This window comes from Corythoichthys intestinalis, chromosome 5 (genome assembly GCF_030265065.1).
Source record: "Corythoichthys intestinalis isolate RoL2023-P3 chromosome 5, ASM3026506v1, whole genome shotgun sequence".
In the NCBI taxonomy this organism is placed as follows: Eukaryota; Metazoa; Chordata; class Actinopteri; order Syngnathiformes; family Syngnathidae; genus Corythoichthys; species Corythoichthys intestinalis.
This window is the reverse complement of record NC_080399.1, coordinates 9,270,083-9,292,702: the sequence shown is the minus strand read 5'-3', so window position 1 is coordinate 9,292,702 and position 22,620 is coordinate 9,270,083. Positions and strand designations below refer to the sequence as shown.

Below are 22,620 nucleotides of genomic sequence, written 5' to 3'. Positions count from 1 at the left end.
GTCAAATACTAAAACAAACCTCGAATAAAGGGTTAATTATTTGTGATTACTTAAATTTGTAACTTATCATAAAACACCAGAAGAATCAACAATTTCTTTCAATTTTGTTTCGTAGGAAAAATGTAAAAGTATATTTTTTGGGGGCGGGGTTGAGTTAAATTGAAAATTGACAAAAAACTAAAGACGAAAAGTACGGTTAGAGTTAAAATTTCCTAAACTGCAGTACTCTTGATATTAAAAGTCGGGAGATATACTGTTACATTCCAGAATTTTTATGTTTTTATATAAATGATAATATTGTTATTATTATTTGGGGTGAAGAAGTTGAGCACATTGTTTAATTGATCACACTGTTTAATATTACTTGTGTAAAAGCAGCTTATATTTGCTGTTTTTTTACTGTCAAATGTATTCTTTTAATATGTAATGAACATAAGTATGAAAGTTGTAAGTTTAAGTTGTCATAAAAATATAGACAGTTTTAATTTTGTTTTGTAGGTTTAAGGTAAATGCATCAAGTAATTTTTTTTTTTTGGTCAAGAAAAATAACAAAAAAAAAGGGATTATGTTTGGAATTATAAATGATAAGGATGTGAGGTCAAAAGTTACAAAATTAAGAAATATGTTTGTCGTCGAATAATGCAAAAATGAACAAAAAAACTTAGTGATAACTTGAACTTTTACCTACATAACTTATCATAAAAAACCTGAGAAAAACCAACAAATGTAACTTCAAATTTTGTTTTGTAGGTTCGGGTAAATGAATCAGAGTAAAATTATATTTTCATGGGGTCTAGTGGTGGAGTTAAAATGAAAATTGACAGAAATAAAAATGAAGAAAAGTTCACATATGCAAAAATTATATTAAACTGCAGTACTCCTGATATTAAAAGTCTGGAGATATATTGTTCCAGATTTTTTAAAATGTTTTTCTCATATAAATAAGAATTATAATATTTGGGGTAATGAGGTCAAAGGTCACATTACTCAGAAATATATTTTTGATCAAGATAACTAAAGAAAAAAATAATGGGATTACGATCAAACTTGCAGGATGTTTGTAACATGAAATGGAAGCGGTGATTAAATTTTGGATTAGAGAGGTCAAAGGTCACAACAGCCAGAAATATATTTGTGATCAAATAGCGTGAGAACGAAAAAAAAAAAGGATATGGGTGATGGGATTCACACATGACTAAGTGCAATTAGACACACTCAAGTAGAGAAACTATCAGTGCCAGGATTAGCGATCAGACAGCATGGAATAGGATGTCAACATATCCACAATCACAAGTAATTCACGTAATGCTGGCTTCTACACCTCACATGGTTGATTTTTGTACACTTCACCCCTCCCAATCACATATCTTTCTGACCTTTGGTCATCAGGCCCCCACAGGATATCAACCGGAAATACAATTAGTGAACGACAGCACCAACATATTCATAGTTAGTGTAGGCGTTCAGTGTATTTCTTCTGTTATTTGTTCTTCTCTTCCATCTCTTTTTTTCTGTTCCCCCATAACCTCTCCCTGTTCGCGATAAAGAAAAAAAATGAAAAAAGGATTACTTCTTGTGGTATATGTTTGTAATATGAAAAGGAAAAGGTGAGCAATGGTCACAGAGGTTGGAGAAGGAATTTGGCGATAACATGCTAACGGATTAGCCTATTGAACTCGAACTTGACGGGTAGCTGATGACAAGAAAAAGAGTTATGTTTTGAATTTGGCTGGTTAGGCAGAGGTCTGCTCTCAAGAGACCTTCTCTACTTATTTTATATCGTTATTACTGTATTGGCCCGAATATAAGACGGTGTTTTTTGCATTGAAATAAGACTGAAAAAGTGGGGGTCGTCTTATATTCGCGGTCTAGACATTATACCCATTCACGATGCTAGATGGCGCAAGATATCACTGAAGCGATGTTCTGTCATGACAGATCTCAGCTACTCTCAAGTTTAACCAGTTTGCATTATTTTATTGCAATGTTTTTCTTTATTCAGATTTGTTTCAAGACTACAGTTACAGTTAGACTTCACTTTGATGGTTAATGCAGTTATTACAATTTTGTTGTTTTATAACAATAGATTGGTTGATTTACATTTCAAAAACCAGAAGCCATTCAGTTACGAATGTGATTGCACTTTAGTTTACATATTTAAATGTTCAGATATTAAGATTTGAATGAGGCAAAATAACATGCTTTTTCTCTCAAATATGTTGTTATAATCATTTGTTTCGGATGTACTGTCCGATCACGTCATTTTCAAAGTATCGGAATCGGCAGATCGATCGGGTCCGATCACGTCATTTTCAAAGTATCGGAATCGGCAAAAAAATATCGGACATGCCTTTTTTTTATATATATACAGGTATATATTTTAATTAAATTGTTTTCTAATTGTATTTAACGTTACAGACAAAAGGTCTTACACTCATCCAGAGTCTTTAGTTTTGGCTTAAGGTAGGGCTATCAAATTTATCGCGTTAACAGCGGTAATAATTTTTTAAAAAATTAATTATGTTAAAATAGTTAACGCAATTAGCGCATGTGCTGCACGACCTACTCACGCATTGTCGCGTTCAATCTATAATCGCGCCGTTTTACCTATATATAGAGCTAAAAGGCAGCGTAAAATGAGTAGAGTGAATTTGGCAGTCTTTGGAGCAGTTTTTTAATTGGCTAAAGCCTTACAAAACCTCTCTCAACAATTAGAAATATCGTGGGAAGCAATGTGGGGAAGCAAAGTAGTAGTTGATCTTTTTATCTAACACCCTCTCATTTCCCAACGCAGAGAAGATATATCAATTAGTGTCACTACGCACAGTCTTGGTTGCACTTCCCATCATGCATTTGGGCAGAGCAGTTAAAAGGCTACAGTATCATTTACTGAAAGCTCAACAAATACACTAGATGGCAATATTTAGTCACAATATACAAAGTCGCATTTATCCTTTAAGAATTACAAGTCTTTTTATCCGTGGATCCCTCTCACAGAAAGAATGTAAATAATGTAAATGCCTTCTTGAGGATTTATTGTCATAATAAACAAATACAGTACTTATGTACTGTACGTTGAATGTATATATTTGTCCGAGTTTTATTCATTTTTTCTTAATGCATTGCCAAAATGTATATAATCAGGAAACATTATCGGGAATAATTGGAATTGAATCGGGATCAAAAAAAAAAAACAATCGGATCGGGAAATATCGGGATCGGCAGATACTCTAACTAAAACGATCGGGATCGGATCGGGAGCAAAAAAACATGATCGTAACAACCCTAGTAATTATTTTCTGTATAAAAATTAATTTGGTGTTCAAAAAGTCTTTTTAAACTTGAGTCTTGAAAAAGACGGGGTCGTCTTATAATCAGGGCCGTCTTTTATTCCAGCCAATACGGTAATTCACGTAATACTGGGTTCTACACCTCACATGGTTGATTTTTGTACACTTACTTCACCCCTCCCAATCACATATCTTTCTGACCTTTGGTCATCAGACCCCCATAGTGTGTCAACTGGAAATACAATTAATAAACGACAGCACCAACATATTTATAGTTAGTGTAGGCGTTCAATGTATTTCTTCTTGTCATTTGTTCTTCTCTTCCGTCTCTTTCCCTCTCCTTTTTTTCCTGTTCCCTCATAACCCCTCCCTGTTCGGGAGATAGGAAAAAAACAAACAAAAAAAAAACGAAAAAGGGTTACTTCTTGTAGTATATGTTTGTAATATGAAACGGAAAAGGTGAGTAAAATTTTAGGGTAATGAGGTGAAGGATCACAGAGGTTAGAAAAGGAATTTTGCGCTAACATGCTAACGGATTAGCCTATTGGACTCGAATTTGAAGGGTAGTTGATGACAAGAGAAAGAGTTATGTTTTGAATTTGGCTGATTAGGCAGAGGTCTGCTCTCAAGAGACCTTCTCTAATTATTTTTTATCGTTATTATTTAGAACAATATTACTTTTAATTAATTTGTATTTTAAAAATTCTGATTTTCCCGGAAAATGCTGTGTTCCAGTCAAAAGCAATCAGTGGGCTTTAAGTATTTTTATTTTGGACCCCCCGGTCTTAAATAATTGCTCAATGAGTTAAAAAGCTTCTTGTTGAAGTTCTTGCTTCAATGGTTGTTTTTGTTGTGTTTAGGAACTACCACGTCTTTTACTACCTTCTGGCTGGAGCCAGTGAAGAAGAAAGGGAGTCCTTCCACCTGCTCAAACCTGAGGAATACCACTACCTCAACCAGGTCAGTACAAGTATCCACGTCTATTCAATTTCAATGATAATGCATTTTCAGTCATACTTTTTCATTTTAAGATATTTGATTACTTACAAATGGATAATTAAGTCAAATGGCTTCCATTGATGGTGATAAACATGGTTGCCAATGAGTTAATCACTATTTCTTTCCTTCCGTCCTTCAACCCATTCCGTCTTATCGCATCAATCCCAGATTTATTTATTTACGTATTCATTTCTGCTCAACTAGAGCACCTTGCCGCAATTCGTGGAGTCGGTTGCATCAGCGAAATCGTTCCAAACCCTCCCACGGCAGCACGCTCGTGTGCCATATTCCAATTTAACGTGCCCGCACACAAGGTTTCCACCCCCCCAAAAAAGTATCACTTTCCCCATCCCATGTTGCTCCTCACTGCATCTTGTTACTATGCAGTGCTGTTTCCAAGGTAACAGAATAACTCGCACGGTTAAGCTCGCGTGCCAGGGGCCGCTGGCAGTCGAGTGTGTTTGTCTCAAAAACGCACGCGTTCATCCATATTTAGCTTTTTCCTCCAGATTTGGGTGCCGGCTTGTTGGTGTGATTCCCTCTCAGTCCATCTGTCTCAGTTTTCCATCCCAGATATGTATTTAGCTACATTTTTTAATTCATTACAGTAAAATGCAAGGTCATTCTGGTGTTGGTTTTTTTTCGACGCAATCGGGCTCATATCATATAAGAATCACAATTTTTTTCCCCCATATTACCTGTTTTACATTTTTTAGAAAAATATTTCTTTTTTAGGCAAGATAAATTTACAGTGGTGTGAAAAGGTATCTGAACCGTTTGGAATTTCTCACATTTCTGCATAAAATCACCATCATCGATCTTTGTCAAAATCACACAGATGTAAAAACTGTGTCTGCTTTAACTAAAACCACCCAAACATTTTCATATTTTAATGAGGATAGCATGCAAACAATGTCGGGGGGGGGGGGGGGGTGTAAGTAAGTGAACCCTCTGCCAAAGGAGACTTAAATAGTAATTGAAACCAATTTTTACCAAACAGTTTAAGTCAGGTGTGTGCCCAATCAATGATGAGTGGTTTAAAGCTGTCCTGCCCACTATAAAACACACACCTGATAAGAATTTTCCTGATGAGAAGCATTGTCTGATGTGCATCATGGCTCGGTCAAAAGAGATCTCTGAAGGACTGCGATCAAGGATTGTTAATTTGTATAAAGCTGGGAAAGGATACAAAACATTCGCTAAAAGTCTGGATGTTCATCAATCGACAGTTAGAGACGTTGTCTACAAATGGAGAGAGTTTGGCACTGTTTCTTCTCTCTCAAGGAGTGGCTGTCCACCAAAGATGATGCCAAGAGTTCAGCACAGAATACTCAGAGAGGTAAAAAAGAACCGTAGACTGTCTGCTAAAGACTTACAGAAATCACTGGTACAGTCCAATATCTATCTATTACAACTATATGTAAAACTATGGCCAAGAATGGTGTTCATGGGAGAACTCCACGGAGGAAGCTACTGCTGTCTTAAAAAAAAAAAAAAAAAAAAAAAAAACATTGTTGATCGTTTAATGTTCACAAAAAGGCACTTGGACACTCCACAGAAGTTTTGACAAAATATTTTGTTGACTGATGAAACCAAAGTTGAATTGTTTTGGAGTAACACACAATGTAAATTGTGGATGAAAAATGGAACAGCTCACCAACATCAACACCTCATCCTCACCGTGAAGCATGGTGGAGGGAGCATCATGATTTGGAGCTGTTTTGCTACCTCAGGGCCTGGACAACTTGCAATCATTTTAATGGTAGAATGAATTCAAAGGGTTAGGGTTAGGGTTACCTAACTAACCCAGAAATAAATCAACTTCAGAATGGTTTCAGAAGAACAAAATACATGTTCTGGAGTGGCCAAGTCAAAGTCCAGACTTGAACCCCATTGAGATGCTGTGGCATGACCTAAAGACAGCAATTCATGCCAGATATTCCAGGAATCTGACTGAACTACAGCAGTTTTGTTGAGAAGAACGGGCTAAGATTAGTCCTGATCGATGTGCAACACTGAATTACAGCTATAGGAAGCGGTCTGGTTTAAGTTATTGCTGCCAAAGAAGGGGTGGGGGCATAAAATATTAAATGTGATGGTTCCCTTACTTATTTTCCCCCTTCTGTCATTGTTTGCATACTATCCTCATTAAAATATGAAAACCTATAACTATTTGGGTGTTTTTGATTAGAGCAGACACTATTTTTTCATCTGTGTGATTTTGACAAAGATCAAAACACATTTTAGGTTCAGATAACTTTTTCATACCACTGTATTTATATACAGCACAATTCAACACAAAGCAATTCAAAGTGCTTTACATCACATGAAGTTTACATCACATGAAGATCCACAGAGATAAAATTATTAGTGAAAATCACATTTCACTCATTCACTCCCAGCCCTTTTCACCGGTGCAACCCCCTTCGCTCCCGGCCGTTTTACTGGATTTTGACGGATTTTGCAAGGCCCACAGAAAATTCTGTTCTATTGCTATATAAACATGGAACCCACCAAAAGAAAGATTAGACTCTCTTCTTTCAGCAGGATAAAAGTTAATATCTTTTTCCATTCTTTTGAAATCAGCATTAGAAAATAACTTAGTTTGAGCAATTTTCCAATTTCTGATGAAAAAACAGGGAAATTGAGCTTTTTGTGAAAGCATACATTTCAAACATAACTTTAACACAGCTATTTTTTGCTTTTGTGACATCCCAAACATCTGAATAATGTTTTCCTTTTACAAAATAACATAAACAACAAAACAAATAGAGCTTTTGATAGCAAAGTAACAATTTATTTACACATAACTAACTGAGAGATGACGCTGTTGTGGCAGCGATAGTCGTGTAAACTTTTCCCTCATCGCCGCCTGTCTCATAAAGATGGATTTTTTTGAGTCTCTGCGGGGTCTGCTCAGTGAGCAGCACGGACTCGACGGCATCGTCCGCTGCACTGGTGGTCCCGGTCGTTCTGCTCGGTCGTCCGCCGCCTGGCATCCTGGACGCCATTCGGTTGTCTTCCGCTGCGCGACCCGGCCGTTCACTGCCCTTGAATCGGGTTGCGCGTCTTACCAAATTCGCTACTGCCCTCCAGTGGCCAGTTTTATTGCTTTAAAATGGATTTTCACCTTTGTGCTTTGGAGCTAAATTGAATGTGATCCCAGAGATGTCTCTTGAAAAAAAAAAATTGGGGGGACATTGAAACAATTAAAAATAGAACATATTTAAACATTTTTGGGAGCAAATGAGTTAATTAAAAAAAAGTTAAAAACAAAGTCAATTGAAACATTTTCTTTTCATTTCTATAGTTGACCTCACTTGTAATGTAATAAACAACATGAAAACCAACAACATTGGACTCTTTTTAAGAGACTGTTCAAAATCTGCCAAAATAGTCCAAAATCACCCAGCGTTGGTTGCGTGTTGTTCAGTTTAAGCTAACACACTGTGCCTCACTTGCAGATGACAAAGAAATCGCAAAAACTCTACTGGGACAATTACTATGAGAGCGAGCTGGTCAGTATAGAACGCTTGAGTGGACGTGTGTGCACGTGGCTGTGTTGGCCCGGCCCGAACTCACCTGCTCGCGCTTTGTATGCTGCAGTCACTTCAAGGAATATTTTAACTATTACATACCGTCCATTTTTTCCAAATATGATATTTTCTTTTGTATTTTATGTCACTTAAGGAAAACTCACATTTTAAAGGTGAGATGATGACATTTAATGGATTTCTTTTGAAGGCGAGCGGGTCAAATTTTGCCCGAAGAGTATGTAATTGTTAATAATGTCTCTTGAAATGGAAAATCCGAGGTATGAAACTCAAAGCGCTGTTTTTTTTAATGAAACCAAACTTGAAGTGTCCTTTTATTAGGTTGGTGATGTTACTACCATAAGCTGCCAGCTTACAGGTGAAGGTTCAGGACAATTTGTTTAAAAAAAACTGCACTAATTATGCTTTATTTCTTCATGTTTAATAGAGACTTTGTCAAAGCGCTATTGGATTTTTTTTTTCTGTCCTGAACCCTTCTCCTAGCGTGCTTGGTCCATTTATTGCTGAAAATGCTTCCATTATGCTTCAAAGGTGTTTGCTCTTTGGTTTGTATCTACATTTTTTTTAAACCTGTCCTGTTCAGCTGTTTGACATGGAGAATGGAAATCTGAGTGTGATTAGTCTGAACAGTTTTAATGTATTCCATGGGAGTATGATATACTCCCATTGTGATCATTCAACATGCCTCGTTTACAGTGTTGTTAATCTTACTGAAAAAAAGTAATTAATTATAGTTACAAATTACTTCTCCCAAAAAGTAATCGCGTTAGTAACTCAATTACCTAAATGTAAGAGTAATTAGTTACTTGGCAAAGTAATTGGTGATAATTACTTTTTTTTTTTCCTCAAAAAACAAAGACAAAACAAAAAAAAACATTGACCACATTATGTGAAGTTTTTTGTGAAGGTTTTTGGTACAATTGGCCCGAACCCAATTCTTTACCCTAATTTACCCTTTACCCTGAATCAACTGTTAAAAGTTGTTAAAATTGCTCCCATTATTGCATTAGTTCCCTTCTCTCTACTTTCGACATATGAAAGTTTTAAAACTGTTTCATCATTTAAAGATAGATTCAAGTCAAGATTTTGCCGATTTAGAAGTATTTTAGATAAAAAGTTACTTAGGTTCGCTAGGAAGGTTCTCTACAACAGAGCCGTCCTAAAAAGTCTACTGCTTTAAGATGGCGGCTGTCTACTAACGCATTTAGTGCCATGTCTGTCATTTTGCATCTAGTTATATCTATATACAGTACATGTGATATCTACCATGTCTACCATATCTACCATAACATGCAGGCTTGGTTTGTAGGCTATCGGCTACAACATGTATTATTGGAGCTACCTAGCATCGCGTTTGCTAGGCGTCACAACTTTCTTGCCTCCTCCCCACTCCTGCTCTGCTCTGTCGTCTCGGTGAGTCCGTCTCCCTCAGACTTTTCGACCAATATAGTAACGCATAGTAACGCATGCCTTTCCGTCCTCAGTAACAGTAACGGCGTTGCCAAGATGAGAAAAGTAATTAATGAGATTACCCACGACTGAAAAAAATAACGCCGTTAGTAACGCCGTGATGTTGTAACACCGTTATTAACAACACTGCTCATTTATTAGTAGAAAGCAGCAAACAGGAAGGAGTTATGGGGGACAGAAGAAAAGAAGAAGAGAGAAGTACAAACAACAACAAGAAATACATTGAACGACTACACCAGTACTTCTCAAATGGTGGGGCGCGCCCCCCCAGGGGGGCGCAAAGTGATGCCAGTGGTGGCGCATGTGAGCTCTGGGAACATGTTTTTTTTTTTTTTTTGCGTACTAGAATAAAGTGTACTTGCACATCCACTCAGTGGGTGGCAGTGGCGCTCTCATTTTCAGAGTGCGCGCAGTATTTTTTAACTAAACAAGAGCACACAGAAAAGAGATATGAAGATCTGTGCGCCGTTTTTGAAAGCCGTTTTCCGACCGGACTCACGAAGCAAAACACTGTCTTCTCCGGTGCTCACGTATCCGCCCGAGTAGTGCCATTTTCGGCTTGGGATCGTCACGACGACCGCCCTCACCTACGGTTCTCCCTCGGCCGCCGAGAATGCGCTTTTTTCGGTCTCAGTGGGAGAAGAGGAAAAACCACTGTTTACTGTGTCTAAAAATAATTATTGTGGACAGCCGGAAGCCAGATTAATGGAGACACCACTTAAAGACATTAGACCCCAATCTCATTGATAAACCGCTTAATTGTTTTTCAGCGAAAACATGGCGAATATTGCCAACAATCGTCCCCTTTGTCCGTGTTATATCGGTAAACCAGTGAGCACTGTTAGCATGCTCAGTGCTAAATAACACCACACCTTTGAAAATGAGGTAATATTGTGAGCAGCGAAAACAAAAACTGTCCTTCTGTCCAAAGACACTCCCCCCTTCTATTCAGTTTAGTTTTTTTCGGTCAAATTTTTTGGCTTATTGTCCTCATGAGTTAATGTTTCTAATCAATTTGATTTTTTTTTAATTATTTACTGATTTTATTACATTTTATTTTTCAGTATCAAATGGTCAAAAATGTACCTTGAGTGTATTTTTACAATTTGGATGTTGACTTTTGTTTAAATTCAGGCAAATTGATGCACGTTAAGTCTTTTCTGTTACAAACAAAACAATGTTGATAAAGTTATACTTTATTCTAAGTTCATATTTATTACTGTTTTTTCTTTAGTAGAAAAAAGGACACAATGTTAGGCAGATGTGTACTTATAATAATAATTTTATTGACAAATGATACTATTTACAGTGGCGGCAGAGAGTTTGGGGGGGTGCAAAATATTTACGTCTTCCTTGGGGGGGGCGTACCAGAAAATAATTGAGAAGCACTGGACTACACTAACAATGAATATGTTGGTGCTATCGGTAGCCAGATGTATTTCCAGTTGACACCATGTGGGGGGCCCGATAACCAAGACAGAAAAGAAGGGGGGGGGGGGGGGGGGGGAATTAGGGTGCGTGAATCCCATCAGACATTTGATAGTCATGCAGACGAGTAGAAATGCAGGTGGGACTCGTGGGAGCCGCCTCAAGGTCACGGCCCTTCCCCAGCCAATAGGTGGGGGTGAGCCAGCGCAGCCCATCTCTCCTCCCGCAACCCAGCAAAGGGGCCACCGTCATCCCTCGGGATCCAGGGTGGTCCCCCAGACCATCTGCGCCCCCATCAACCGGCCTTCAGGGATGGGACGAGGGGACGCACCACCATCCCCCATTTCAACCACCACCCCTGCCCGCCCACCAAGTCCACAAGCCACCGCCGCAGCCCCTCAACCCGCACGGCACACCGCTGAACACCCAGACCAAGGGGAGGGCAGGATCCCCACCTGGAGCAAGCGATACCCAGCCGGCCCACCGGCACCCAGCCAGCGAGCCGCGCCAGAGCGCAGGGAGGACACCCAGGCAGAAAAGAGGTGGGAAGGCAAAAGCAGGACATTACCAAGAAGCGCTGCGGGGTGACGCGGGATCGGAGCCCCGACCCTCCCTACCCCACAGCCAGCAGCCCAGGCAGAGAGGAGGCCACGCCCCGGAAGCCACACCATAGAGAAAAGTGTAGGACCCACCTACGGCCTATTACTGTGGCTGCCATTACCCAGCACTAGAGGCGTGCGAAATTTCCGATTCTTAGATTATTCTCGATTCGGCCGTGGAAGATTCGAGAACGATTCACAAACATCCAAATTCCGATTATTGAATTATACCAGGTAAAGCGGAAATAAAACACAGTCAGCGTGGTCTTCAGGACGCAATGAGGAACGGACCGAGAGTAAATATCATGTTCAACTCATGCCGCTAGATTAAAAAAACAAAAAAAAAAACCAAAACAATAATACCTGACTGCGGCCGTCAGGCGCTACGAACAGCGCCCAGTTGCTAGTTGCTACAATCATACGGCAACGGTAGATATCACATATATCTAGAACTAGATGTGAAATGACAGACGACGGCCGTGTTAGATCATATACCATGAACTCGATGTGAAATGACAGACTTTCCCGCTCTAGTAAACAGACGCCATCTTAAAGCAGTAGACTTCAAGAAACAGTTTTAAAACTTTCACATCATAAGTAGACAGAAGGGAAATTATGGAATAACGGGAGCAATTTTAACAACTTCAACGTTGATTCACAACATTAAATTAATTGAATGTAGTTTAAAGCTGCCGATACAGAATGGGGACTGGAGTATTTGATGTACTGTTTTTAACGGTTAACTTGATACTGAAATAGTAGTTTGGTTTAGCCTGAGAGGATTTTTGAAAAATTTTGGAAGTGGTGTACAAAAATGAAAAGCGGGGTGGGGGGGGGGCGGGGTTGTGGTGCATCAATAATCGATTTACAATCGGATCGGAGCCTCTGAATCGTAATCGAATCGTTAGGTGCCCAAACATTTCCACCTCTACCCAGCACTGTGATGGGATTGTGAGGGGAGGATAGTACTGTGTATGCATTAAAATAGGAGAGCTCGGCTTAGGGCACCGAGACCGCCGCATGAAGGTTCTACCCAGCCCCCCCCCCCCCCCCCCCCCCCCCCCCTTGCCAAAGCTCCCCCGTGGAGTATGATCTATGTGGTGCGTTGAAAGAGGTGCGAGATATATCAGACATTTTCTTTCACGTTTAACTATGTACACTGAAAATGTTTATTGGTATGACTTTAAGTGTTACAGTATATTTAGTACATACATAAACACATATATAATTGTTTTACATATCTACTGAAAACACAGTAATTCCCTTTAATATCACCACCAGAAGCTTATGAATATAAAAATACTAGGGTTGTTCCAATCATGTTTTTTTGCTCCCGATCCGATCCCGATCGTTTTAGTTTGTGTATCTGCCGATCCCGATATTTCCTGATCCGATTGCTTTTTTTTTTTGCTCCCGATTTAATTCCAATCATTCCTGATAATTTTCCCCAATCATATACATTTTGGCAATGCATTAAGAAAAAAATGAATAAAACGCGGACGAATATATACATTCAACATACAGTACATAACTACTGTATTTTTTTATTATGACAATTAATCCTCAAGATGGCATTTACATTATTAACATTCTTTCTGTGAGAGGGATCCACGGATAGAAAGACTTGTGACTTTGTATATTGTGACTAAATATTGCCATCTAGTGTATTTGTTGAGCTTTCAGTAAATGATACTGTAGCCATGCCCAATGCATGATGGGAAGTGGAACCATGACTGTGCGTAGTGCTATCAATTGATTTATCTTCTCTGCGTTGGGAAATAATACAAGGTGTTAAGAAAAAGATCATTTGCTACCTTGCTTTCCAACATTGCATTTGCTTCCCATGATATTTCTAATCGAAGGGAGAGGGATTGTAAGGCTTTAGCTAGTTAAAAAAAGGCTCCAAAGGCTGCCAAAATTCACTCTGCTCATTTTACACTTTATCTCTCTATATTGGTAAAACGGTGCCATTACAGATTGAGCGCGACAATGCGTGGGTGGGTCGTTGCCTTAATTAATTTAATGTGATACATTTTTTTAAAAATTAACTACCGCCATTATCGGGATAAATTTGATAACCCTACCTTAAGCCTAAACTAAAGACTCTGGATGAGTGTAACATATTATGATTCTAACGTTAAATACAATTAGAAAACGATTTAATTAAAAAAAAAAATATATATATATATATATATATATATATATATATTAAAAAAGGCATGGCCGATATTTTTTTGCCGATTCTGATACTTTAAAAATGACGTGATCGGATGCCGATCGATCGGGACAGTTCTAAAAAATACCTTTATTTAATTACGCTTTAGGCTTGCAAGTGTTAAAATATCTCTGCCTGCCTCTCGACCCATTTGTCTAGATTTCTACTTGCATCCCACTCACTCACCCCAAACACACACACACCGTACAATCGTCTTGAGGGACCTCCAAAAGTGTTGATGGGCCCGTGAAATATTATCCCCCGTCCCACCCATTTGACGGTCTACTTGCGGGGGTCACTTTTATGCTCATTGCACCCGGACCCTGTTCACATTTGTTCCGCCACTGGTTCGTTCATCCACCCTGCCCAATCAAAATTGATTGAACATCTAACGCCCTCAATGGCAACCAATAATTCAACATGAAAGTGACACGAATACGCGCCAAAATTAGAAAGTGACTGTCAAGTTCAAAAATAGATCCTTAGGTAGACATTTGTAAAATTAACCAAAAATAAGCAGAGAAGACACTCAGTTTTCTTGGCCAAGGAGAGCAAAAGAATGACTAGCCAGAGGAATGCTAGATTTCGCTGTCCAGTCACCAAAATTGATCTAAAGAAAAAAACCCTCCTTGCTATTTTATTTAGGGGTTTGTCCTAACACAGAATGGGTGCCGCCCTGAGGGAGGGGGTAGCAAGCTGGAGACACCCATGTGATTTTGATTGGATATGTGTGAGCATGTAGGTGGAACTAAGTAAGTACACGTATGTAAGCAAAGGCTCATGTAAACAATGGTCAAAATGACCCAGACACTTCAGTTATGCAACGCTGCGGCCATGGAAGATGTCCTCGGATGGAAAATTGTCCTCGAAGGTCTAGACGAAAGTCCAGACGCCAGGTGCTGAAGATGTCTCGGAAGGTCTAGTTACGCAATGATGCGGCCATGAAGCAAGGCAGTTGTCATCCCGACCCTCTTTTACTCTTTGTAACACTTAAGCATTATACTACAACCTAGTATAGCAAGCAATAATCATTTACTGGTTATATCAATAAGGGAAAAATATGGCAATATGTATTATTTATGGTATATATGAGCACAAGCAAATATTCAATCAATCAAGCAAATATTTAATCAATCAACCCTCGATAATAACCTCAACAGTGACCCACTGGAAATTTCTCCAGAAATTGCATCTTCCAGATTCAGCACACAGGTTCAATTTAAATTGTCTGTCCATTTTTGGGGTCAAATGGAGACCTCATAGGTTGTGATCATCCATTCCAGAATGGTGATGTTAGCGTCCTCACACAACAAGCTCATCCCAAAGAGCAAACATTGTTTGGATGTTTATACTGTTTGTGTGCACTTCTTTGAGTGTCTGTGCTGTTAGCCTGAGTGGAATGTGTAGGCAGGGTGCTATGTGTTATTTATTTTTTTTTTTTGGCCTGTTGTTGTTGATGTTGTCAAGTGGGTGCTTTAATTAGAGTGCAAGTCATGATGAAGTAAGTTTCCACCAAGCAGTCCAGTCCAGTTGGGAAGAGGACTGTAAATCCCAAAGTGGTTTGTGTGTGAAGGCAGGATGTTGACACTTTTGTACAGCAGTGTTTCCAAGCTTTTGTTTTGCAAGACATATTTTTATAAATTCACTGCACACCACAATACAAAAAAATGTGACAAAAAGTGGATGCGCAACTTAAATTTGTTGGCTACGGCGATAGATGTTCATATTTCAGAGGTGTCCAAACTTTTTTTCAAGAAAAATTCAAAGGATGGAAGTGTCGCCTTGAAGTCCTTTAAGTTCCATTTCAAACATCTATTGCCGTCAGTGGCAGCAAAATAGATTTATAAAACAAAACCAATCAAAAATAAATGAATAACGGGCAAAATACACACGACCCACACTTAATTGAATGTGTCTTTATTCTTTATTTAATTAATAAAATTTTCTTTAATTAAAAAAAATTTATTAATTTTATATTAGTATTACCGTATTTTTCGGACTATAAGTCACACTTTTTTCACAGTTTGGGTCTGCGACGTATACACAGGTGGAATTATATGTGTGTTTTTTTTCCCCCACTCCTACCTGTTATGTTCTAGTTTTAGGGACATACAGTGCCCTCCATAATTATTGGCACCCTTGAAAAAGATGTTTTTTAGCTTTAATATATATTTTTTAATTAAAATAATATGGGACATTAGGGACATTAATGGAAAAAAAGAGAAAAATCCAACCTTCAATACAAGTGCATTCATTCAGTGGGGGAAAAATCCCACATAAAGAAAAAAATATTTCAATCATCATACACACAAAAATACACACGGTCCCAGGCTTCAACTGGGACCGTGTGCTTTGGTCAGATGAGACCAAGATTGAGCTTTTTGGCAACAAACACTGTAAGTGGGTCTGGCGTGCCACGAAAGATGCGCATGCTGAAAAGCACCTCATACCCACTGTGAAGTATGGAGGTGGGTCAGTGATACTGTGGGGCTGTTTCGCTTCCAAAGGCCCTGGGAACCTTGTTAGGGTTCATGGCATCATGAATGCTTTGAAATACCAGGACATTTTAAATCAAAATCTGTTGCTTTCTGCCCGAAAGCTGAAGATGGGTCGTCACTGGATCTTTCAGCAAGACAATGACCCTAAACATATGGCCAAATCTACACAGAAATGGTTCACCAGACACAAAATCAAGCTCCTCCCATGGCCATCTCAGTCCCCAGACCTTGTTTTGTTGGGAAAAGGGGGTTGTACAGAGTATTAGCACCAGGGGTGCTAATAATTGTGACACACATTATTTGATGTCAAAAATGTTTTTCTTTATGTGGGATTTTTTCCCCACTGAATGAATGAACTTGTATTGAAGGCTGGATTTTTCTATTTTTTTTTTCCATCCATTAAGGTTCCATATTATTTGAATAAAAAAAAAATATTAGAAGCTAAAAAACACATCTTTTTCAGGGGTGCCAATAATTATGGAGGGCACTGTAATTACTGTATCTAAAAAAAAACGTTAATATGTTATGCTAACAGATGCCTATTTAGCCTGTTGTTCTCCATTTTACTACTGTTACATTAACTTATAATGTTCTTGGTTTCTGTTCAATTAAAAAAATTGCCCCCCAAAAACTGGGTCTCATACTTCAGTCAACTTACATATGTCCCCCCCCCCCCCCTCCCCCCGCCCCCAGCTTCATCATGCTTTATTTACCTGGTGCGACTTATAGTCCCAAAAATATGGTATTCATAATTTTTTTTATTACTTGTGGCCTTTTTTATTTGCGTTTTTTTTTTTTTTTTTTTTACTATTTAATATTTTTCCCCAAAATAGATCCTTCAATTATTTCATTTATTTTACTGAAAATTATTTTATTATTTTTCTTTATTGCCCATTGCAAAATATGTGCAGTAAACACTAAAGCCCCTTTCACACACGCCGAAACACTGGGAAAATCGCGGGATTTAAATGTCCAGCCCTTGTATGTGAACACAATTTCCCGGATCGACTGACACAGAGATTACGCGGACATTTCACGGGTCTCGTCTTAGTATAATGTCCGGGACTTTCCCGGGAAGCGGTGTGCGTGAAAGCAGGCATTAAATTCCCGGGTCACAATACGATGGCTGATGACGTAAATATCATGGCGGGATGATCGCCACTTCCTCTTTCTTCGCAGTAAGACGAAAAGCGGTAAATAGACATTGCAATTATCAACATAGCAAGCTGAAAATAGCTAAATTAAACTGAAAACATAAAAAAATTAAAATGCTATTGGATCGTAGAGCCGAGGAAGAGAGTCTTTCATCCATCTTTGGAAATGTGTGGTTTAAAATCCCTCTTAATGTTTTCATTTTAAGAAAATCTGTAAAATTTTCAATCAAAAATTCCTGTCGTTCATCCACAGTGTCTTTAACTACGTAAGATAGTGATTGAAATACACCACAGGGTGTCAATGGCGAGTTTTGAATTACTTAGAAATCAAGCCAATGAGTGTGTTTTGTCCCTCAACTGACGCCGTGGTTCCCTGTTTACTGGTTCATCCATTGTACTTCACGGTCATATGAGTACTGGCTTCACAACATACGAGACCTCTGATTGTTTGTATATTGTGACTAAATATTGCCATCCAGTGTATTTGTTGAGCTAAACGAAATGATTGAATAGAGTTTGACCAAAGTCTGAGTAAGTTTTATGTGTATTTTGCATAGCTATTTAGATTCGGAATGAACTTTTTTTTTTTTTTTTTTTTTGAGAGATAGGAATAGTATTTTAGTTGTGCTTTCACTAAATGATACTTATGTTTGTTGTGAAGGAGTTGCCGAAGCTTATGCCAATAAAGAGCGCATTCCAATCAACTCCTGTGTCCACTCGCCTTTCTCTGCCTCTTAGCTCTCAATGTGCAAAAAACGGTGTCATTGTAATCTGTTTGAGGCAATGCATGAGCGGGTCATTCCGCGCATGAGTTAAATGCGTCAAATATTTTAACGTGATTAATTTTTAAAATTAATTACCGCCCGTAAACGCGATAAATTTGACAGCACTAGTTCAAGGGTTTATTAAAAACAAACAAAAATACGGGCGGTAATTAATTTTTAAAATTAATCACGTTAAATATTTGACGGAATTTACGCACATGCCCCGCTCAAACAGACTAAAATGACAGTTCAGTGTAATGTCCGCTTGTTACTTGTTTTTTGGTGTTTGGCGCCCTCTGCTGGCGTTTGGGTCCAACTGATTTTATGGGTTAGTACCATGAGTGAGCATGGTGTAATTATTGACATCAACAATGGCGAGCTACTAGTTTATTTTTTGATTGAAAATTTTACAAATTTTAATAAAACGAAAACGTTAAGAGGGGTTTTAATATAAAATTTCTATAACTTGTACTAACATTTCTCTTCTAAGAAATACAAGTCTTTCTATCCATGGATCGCTTTAAGAGAATGTGAATAATGTTAATGCCATCTTGTTGATTTATTGTTATAATAAACAAATACAGTACATATGTACCGTATGTTGAATTTATATATCCTTCTTGTCTTATCTTTCCATTCCATCAATAATTTACAGAAAAATATGGCATATTTTGTAGATGGTTTGAATTGCGATTAATTACGATTAATTAATTTTTAAGCTGTAATTAACTCGATTAAAAATTGTAATTGTTTGACAGCCCTAAAAAATACACGTGATCGCCGAAAAGGGAGAATAATGGGTCCGTGACAGTAGGTCGATGGGGATCAATAACACTAACCTAAGCGGTAGGCAGCGAGCCGATAAGACAACAAAACAAATACCAGCACAATGTAGGAGATTTCAAAACAAGAGCGGCAGAGCTGTTGAATGGCGCCCAGCAAGTTAATATCTCGACACTTGGATCGCCTGGGCTTAAATACAGTCTTTATGAGCTTGAATTGGCTGCAGTTACGACTTCGGGAACGCTCCCTCTGGAACAAAACACGATTTGACTAACATTGTGAAAGCCGATGCCGACCAAAAATGACGTAATGTCTGGTTTATAAAATCGCGCCAGCAGCCCACCCCGCACAGACAGCACCAGTGGGCAACACGGGACAAGTCTGGGAAAGTGTCCAACCCGCGTCATTCCCGGGACATCTCTACATGCGTGAAAGCAATGACGCGAGTAAGTCCTGCGTCACCTTAGACGGGAATTTCCCTGGATATGTGTGTGAAAAGGGCTTAAGACTATAAGTGGATATCAAATGGAAGCCACAAAATATCGTCCCGGGGGCCACAATTGGCCCCTGTGCCGCAGGTTTGACCCACCCAGGTTTACCCCAGGTGTGTTTGAACAGTAAAGCTGGCAGTGAATGCTGCTCAATTAAAAAAAAAAACATCCATTTTTTAATTTTTTTGTTTCAGTATTTATTGAAAATCAGTCTAATCAGAGTTAAATGGCACTCTTTGGTGGAAACTAAGCTGATGCTGCAATTCTCCTGACTAATAACTAGTGAATGCACGATTGCAGTGTCAGCCAAATGCAGACTGAAAGAAAGAAATCTCTGTTTCAAACATGTCAAAAAAGAAACCGTTTCTTAATTGCGCCCTTGCTTGACTCCAGTTTGTTCGCCCAATTGTTGCTTTGACCAAAGTATTGGCAAACAAACATGTGAATGTATCGCGTTGTGTTGCTTGGCACCGAGGTCCGAGCGCAGCCTTCAATTTGAAAAGTGGCTCGATTGTTCTCCCGGAGGAAACAATGTAGGGAAGAAGGAAATTTGGATGTGAAGACGAGGCGGTTTGCATTTCCTTGAACTGGGCAGTGACTTTAATTTGTGCTTGGTTAAAACATGCTGATCTGCATCTACTGTCCTGTACATCAGTATTTTTCAACCTTTTGTGAATCACGGCACACTTTTTTCATTAAGAAAAAATCCCAAGGCACACGCCAGAAAAAAAATTTAAAAAATGAATTTCTGTAGCCTTTTTTAAAAATAAGAAGTGATAGTCATGTATTGAATTGGAATCAAACACAAGCAAAAACAACTTTTGTATCATACTTTTACTCACTTAGTGAGGCACCTGGGCTTGTCGTATTGGAGTAAGTGGTTCATTTTTTGTGGGGGAGGGTACCATTTGGACGCAACAGAGTGGACACTAACAGAGGGGACATTTTGTGCTAAGGTTAACCCTCAGCCTAGCTAAAGGCTAACATAACTTTGGATACAGGTAGTCGCCGGGTTACGAAGAAATTTTGTTCCTTCGCTGGCGACGTAACCCAAATTTCAGCGGAAGTCATAATTAACCCTTTAAGTAAATGTAAATACTAGGGCTGTCAAAATTATCGCGTTAACGGGCGTTAATTAATATTTTAAATTAATCACGTTAAAATATTTGACGCAATTAACGCAGATGCCCCGCTCAGTCAGAGTTTTGCCGCCCTCTGCTGCCGCTTGGGTGCGATTGATTTTATAGGCTTCAGCACCCATGAGCATTGTGTAAGTACTTATTGACATCAACAATGACGGGCTACTAGTTTATTTTTTGATTGAAAATTTGACAAATTTTATTAAAACGAAAACATTAAGAGGGGTTTTAATATAAAATTTCTATAACTTGTACTAACATTTTTCTTTTAACAACTACAAGTCTTTCTATCCATGGATCGCTTTAACAGAATGTTAATAATGTTAATGTCATTTTGTTGATTTATTGTTATAATAAACAAATACAATCCTTATGTACCGTATGTTGAATGTATATATCCATCTTGTGTCTTATCTTTCCATTCCAACAATAAATTACAGAAAAATATGGCATATTTTATAGATGGTTTGAATTGCGATTAATTACGATTAATTTATTTTTAAGCTGTAATCAACTCAATTAAAAATTTTAATCGTTTGACAGCTCTAGTAAATACCCAACTATCCCAAAAACATGTCTTATACGTCATATTAATAAAACTAAGTAAAAAAATAAGATAGCTAGATATTACCTCCGTCAGGTAACACTGTTCACACCATAATTCATCTTACAACTGACATTTAGGCTACTGATTTGTCACCGTCAAACTATGAACACACTGTTAGAAAATAAAACGCATTAATGACAAAGAGCGTACAATAATGCTATAAAGTAAATCAATAAAGACATTGCTGACAAAAACTACTTCAATGGGTGCACAATAGTACCGAGGAAAATATGGTCCAAATTGTGGGCAATTCAACAAGGAAAATGGCACCTATTAGTGGCACAGACCCAGCAGTGAAAAAGAACGCTGCTCAATAAGCTAGCAGGCTAACAGCGAGCTAACAGGGGGCATCGCCGAGCCCGCTCTGTTTACAGTTTCTAAGCATTCTTGAAATGTTAACTAGCATTCACCCCCGCTTCCCAACGTGAAAGCAACGCTCGAAAAAAACAGAAATTAGCGCTGGCGTGACGTCAAGCAAGTCCGAGTGCAACAAAGGAAAGCAGACCGTACGTACACTGTAGTATAATGAAATACCAGATATGCATAGCAATTACTGTACCGATCGACCATTTAGATTAAATAGACCAATAAATAAAATTAAATGACCGATAATCTACCGTACTTACCATCATTGCTGAGAGGTGGCGGACGAGACACTGTTACGCGACTTTAAAAGAAGAAAAAAAAAATTGGGGAAAAGACAGTGGACAAGACAAGCATCGTAAAGTCAGGTACGCCGTAACCCGGGGACTACCTGTATTTGATGAGAAATCTATACAGTCGATATACAGACGATACACCTCTGCTGCCACCTGCTGTCAACACTGTTGTTGTCCAACATGCCTCCTAGCATGCATTGCAGCACTACAGATGTAAATAACAATCAATATTATTGTTCTGTGCTAATTATTTCTTCAGTTATTGTTCCAGTTGTTTCATTAATTGCTAGTTATGGTATTTGGTAACACAATATTTGACATCGATGCCATAGGACTGTCATTAGACAATCATGATTATCATGACAGTGTTATGACCATTGATGAATGCTTATAACAGATGTTATCTCACTTTTGAATGGATGAAAAACAGGGGTGCCCAATCCCGGTCCTCGAGAGCCCCTTTCCAGCTTGTTTTCCGTGTCTCCCTCCTTTAACACACCTGAATCAAATGATCAGCTCATCAGCAAGCTCTGCAGCAGCCTGATAGCGATCCTGATTAGTTGATTCAGGTGTGTTGGAGGAGAAAGACAGGAAAACAACCTGGATAGGGGCTCTCGAGGATCAGGATTGGGCACCCCTGATGTAAAAGATTCGAGCTGGACATAAACGGAGTTAATGACATAATTTCCTGGATGACACCGAATGACATCTATCATACGCATTCAGTAATGCCCATGTTATTGTCATGTCATATTTTGGAATGTCTTATGACGCCGCTGTCAAATAAAGTGTTACCTATTAACCCAAATAAATCAACAAAAAAAGCCACACTGGACTATGGGCAGCAGGATTCAAAATGAAGGAAAAAAGTAGCGGCTTATAGTCCGAAAGTTACGGTAAACAAAAATGGGCGGGGAAATTCCATTTTGATTGGGAGGAGCGAATGATCTTTCTATTAATGGCATCCTTG

At 38.6% G+C, this 22,620-nt stretch overlaps 1 protein-coding gene across 4 annotated transcripts in view; it reads left to right on the top strand.

The window, feature by feature from the left end:
• LOC130916718 (unconventional myosin-IXAa-like) overlaps window positions 1-22,620 on the top strand; it is a 255,075-nt gene that overhangs the window by 132,917 nt on the left and 99,538 nt on the right. For 2 of the 4 annotated variants that reach the window (XM_057837629.1, XM_057837628.1), the window contains exons 5-6: window positions 4,151-4,250; window positions 7,754-7,807. In XM_057837629.1, the coding sequence (XP_057693612.1) occupies window positions 4,151-4,250; window positions 7,754-7,807 (154 nt within the window). The remainder of the gene's footprint in view (window positions 1-4,150; window positions 4,251-7,753; window positions 7,808-22,620) is intronic. The other 2 variants (XM_057837631.1, XM_057837630.1) reach the window with 1 other exon arrangement.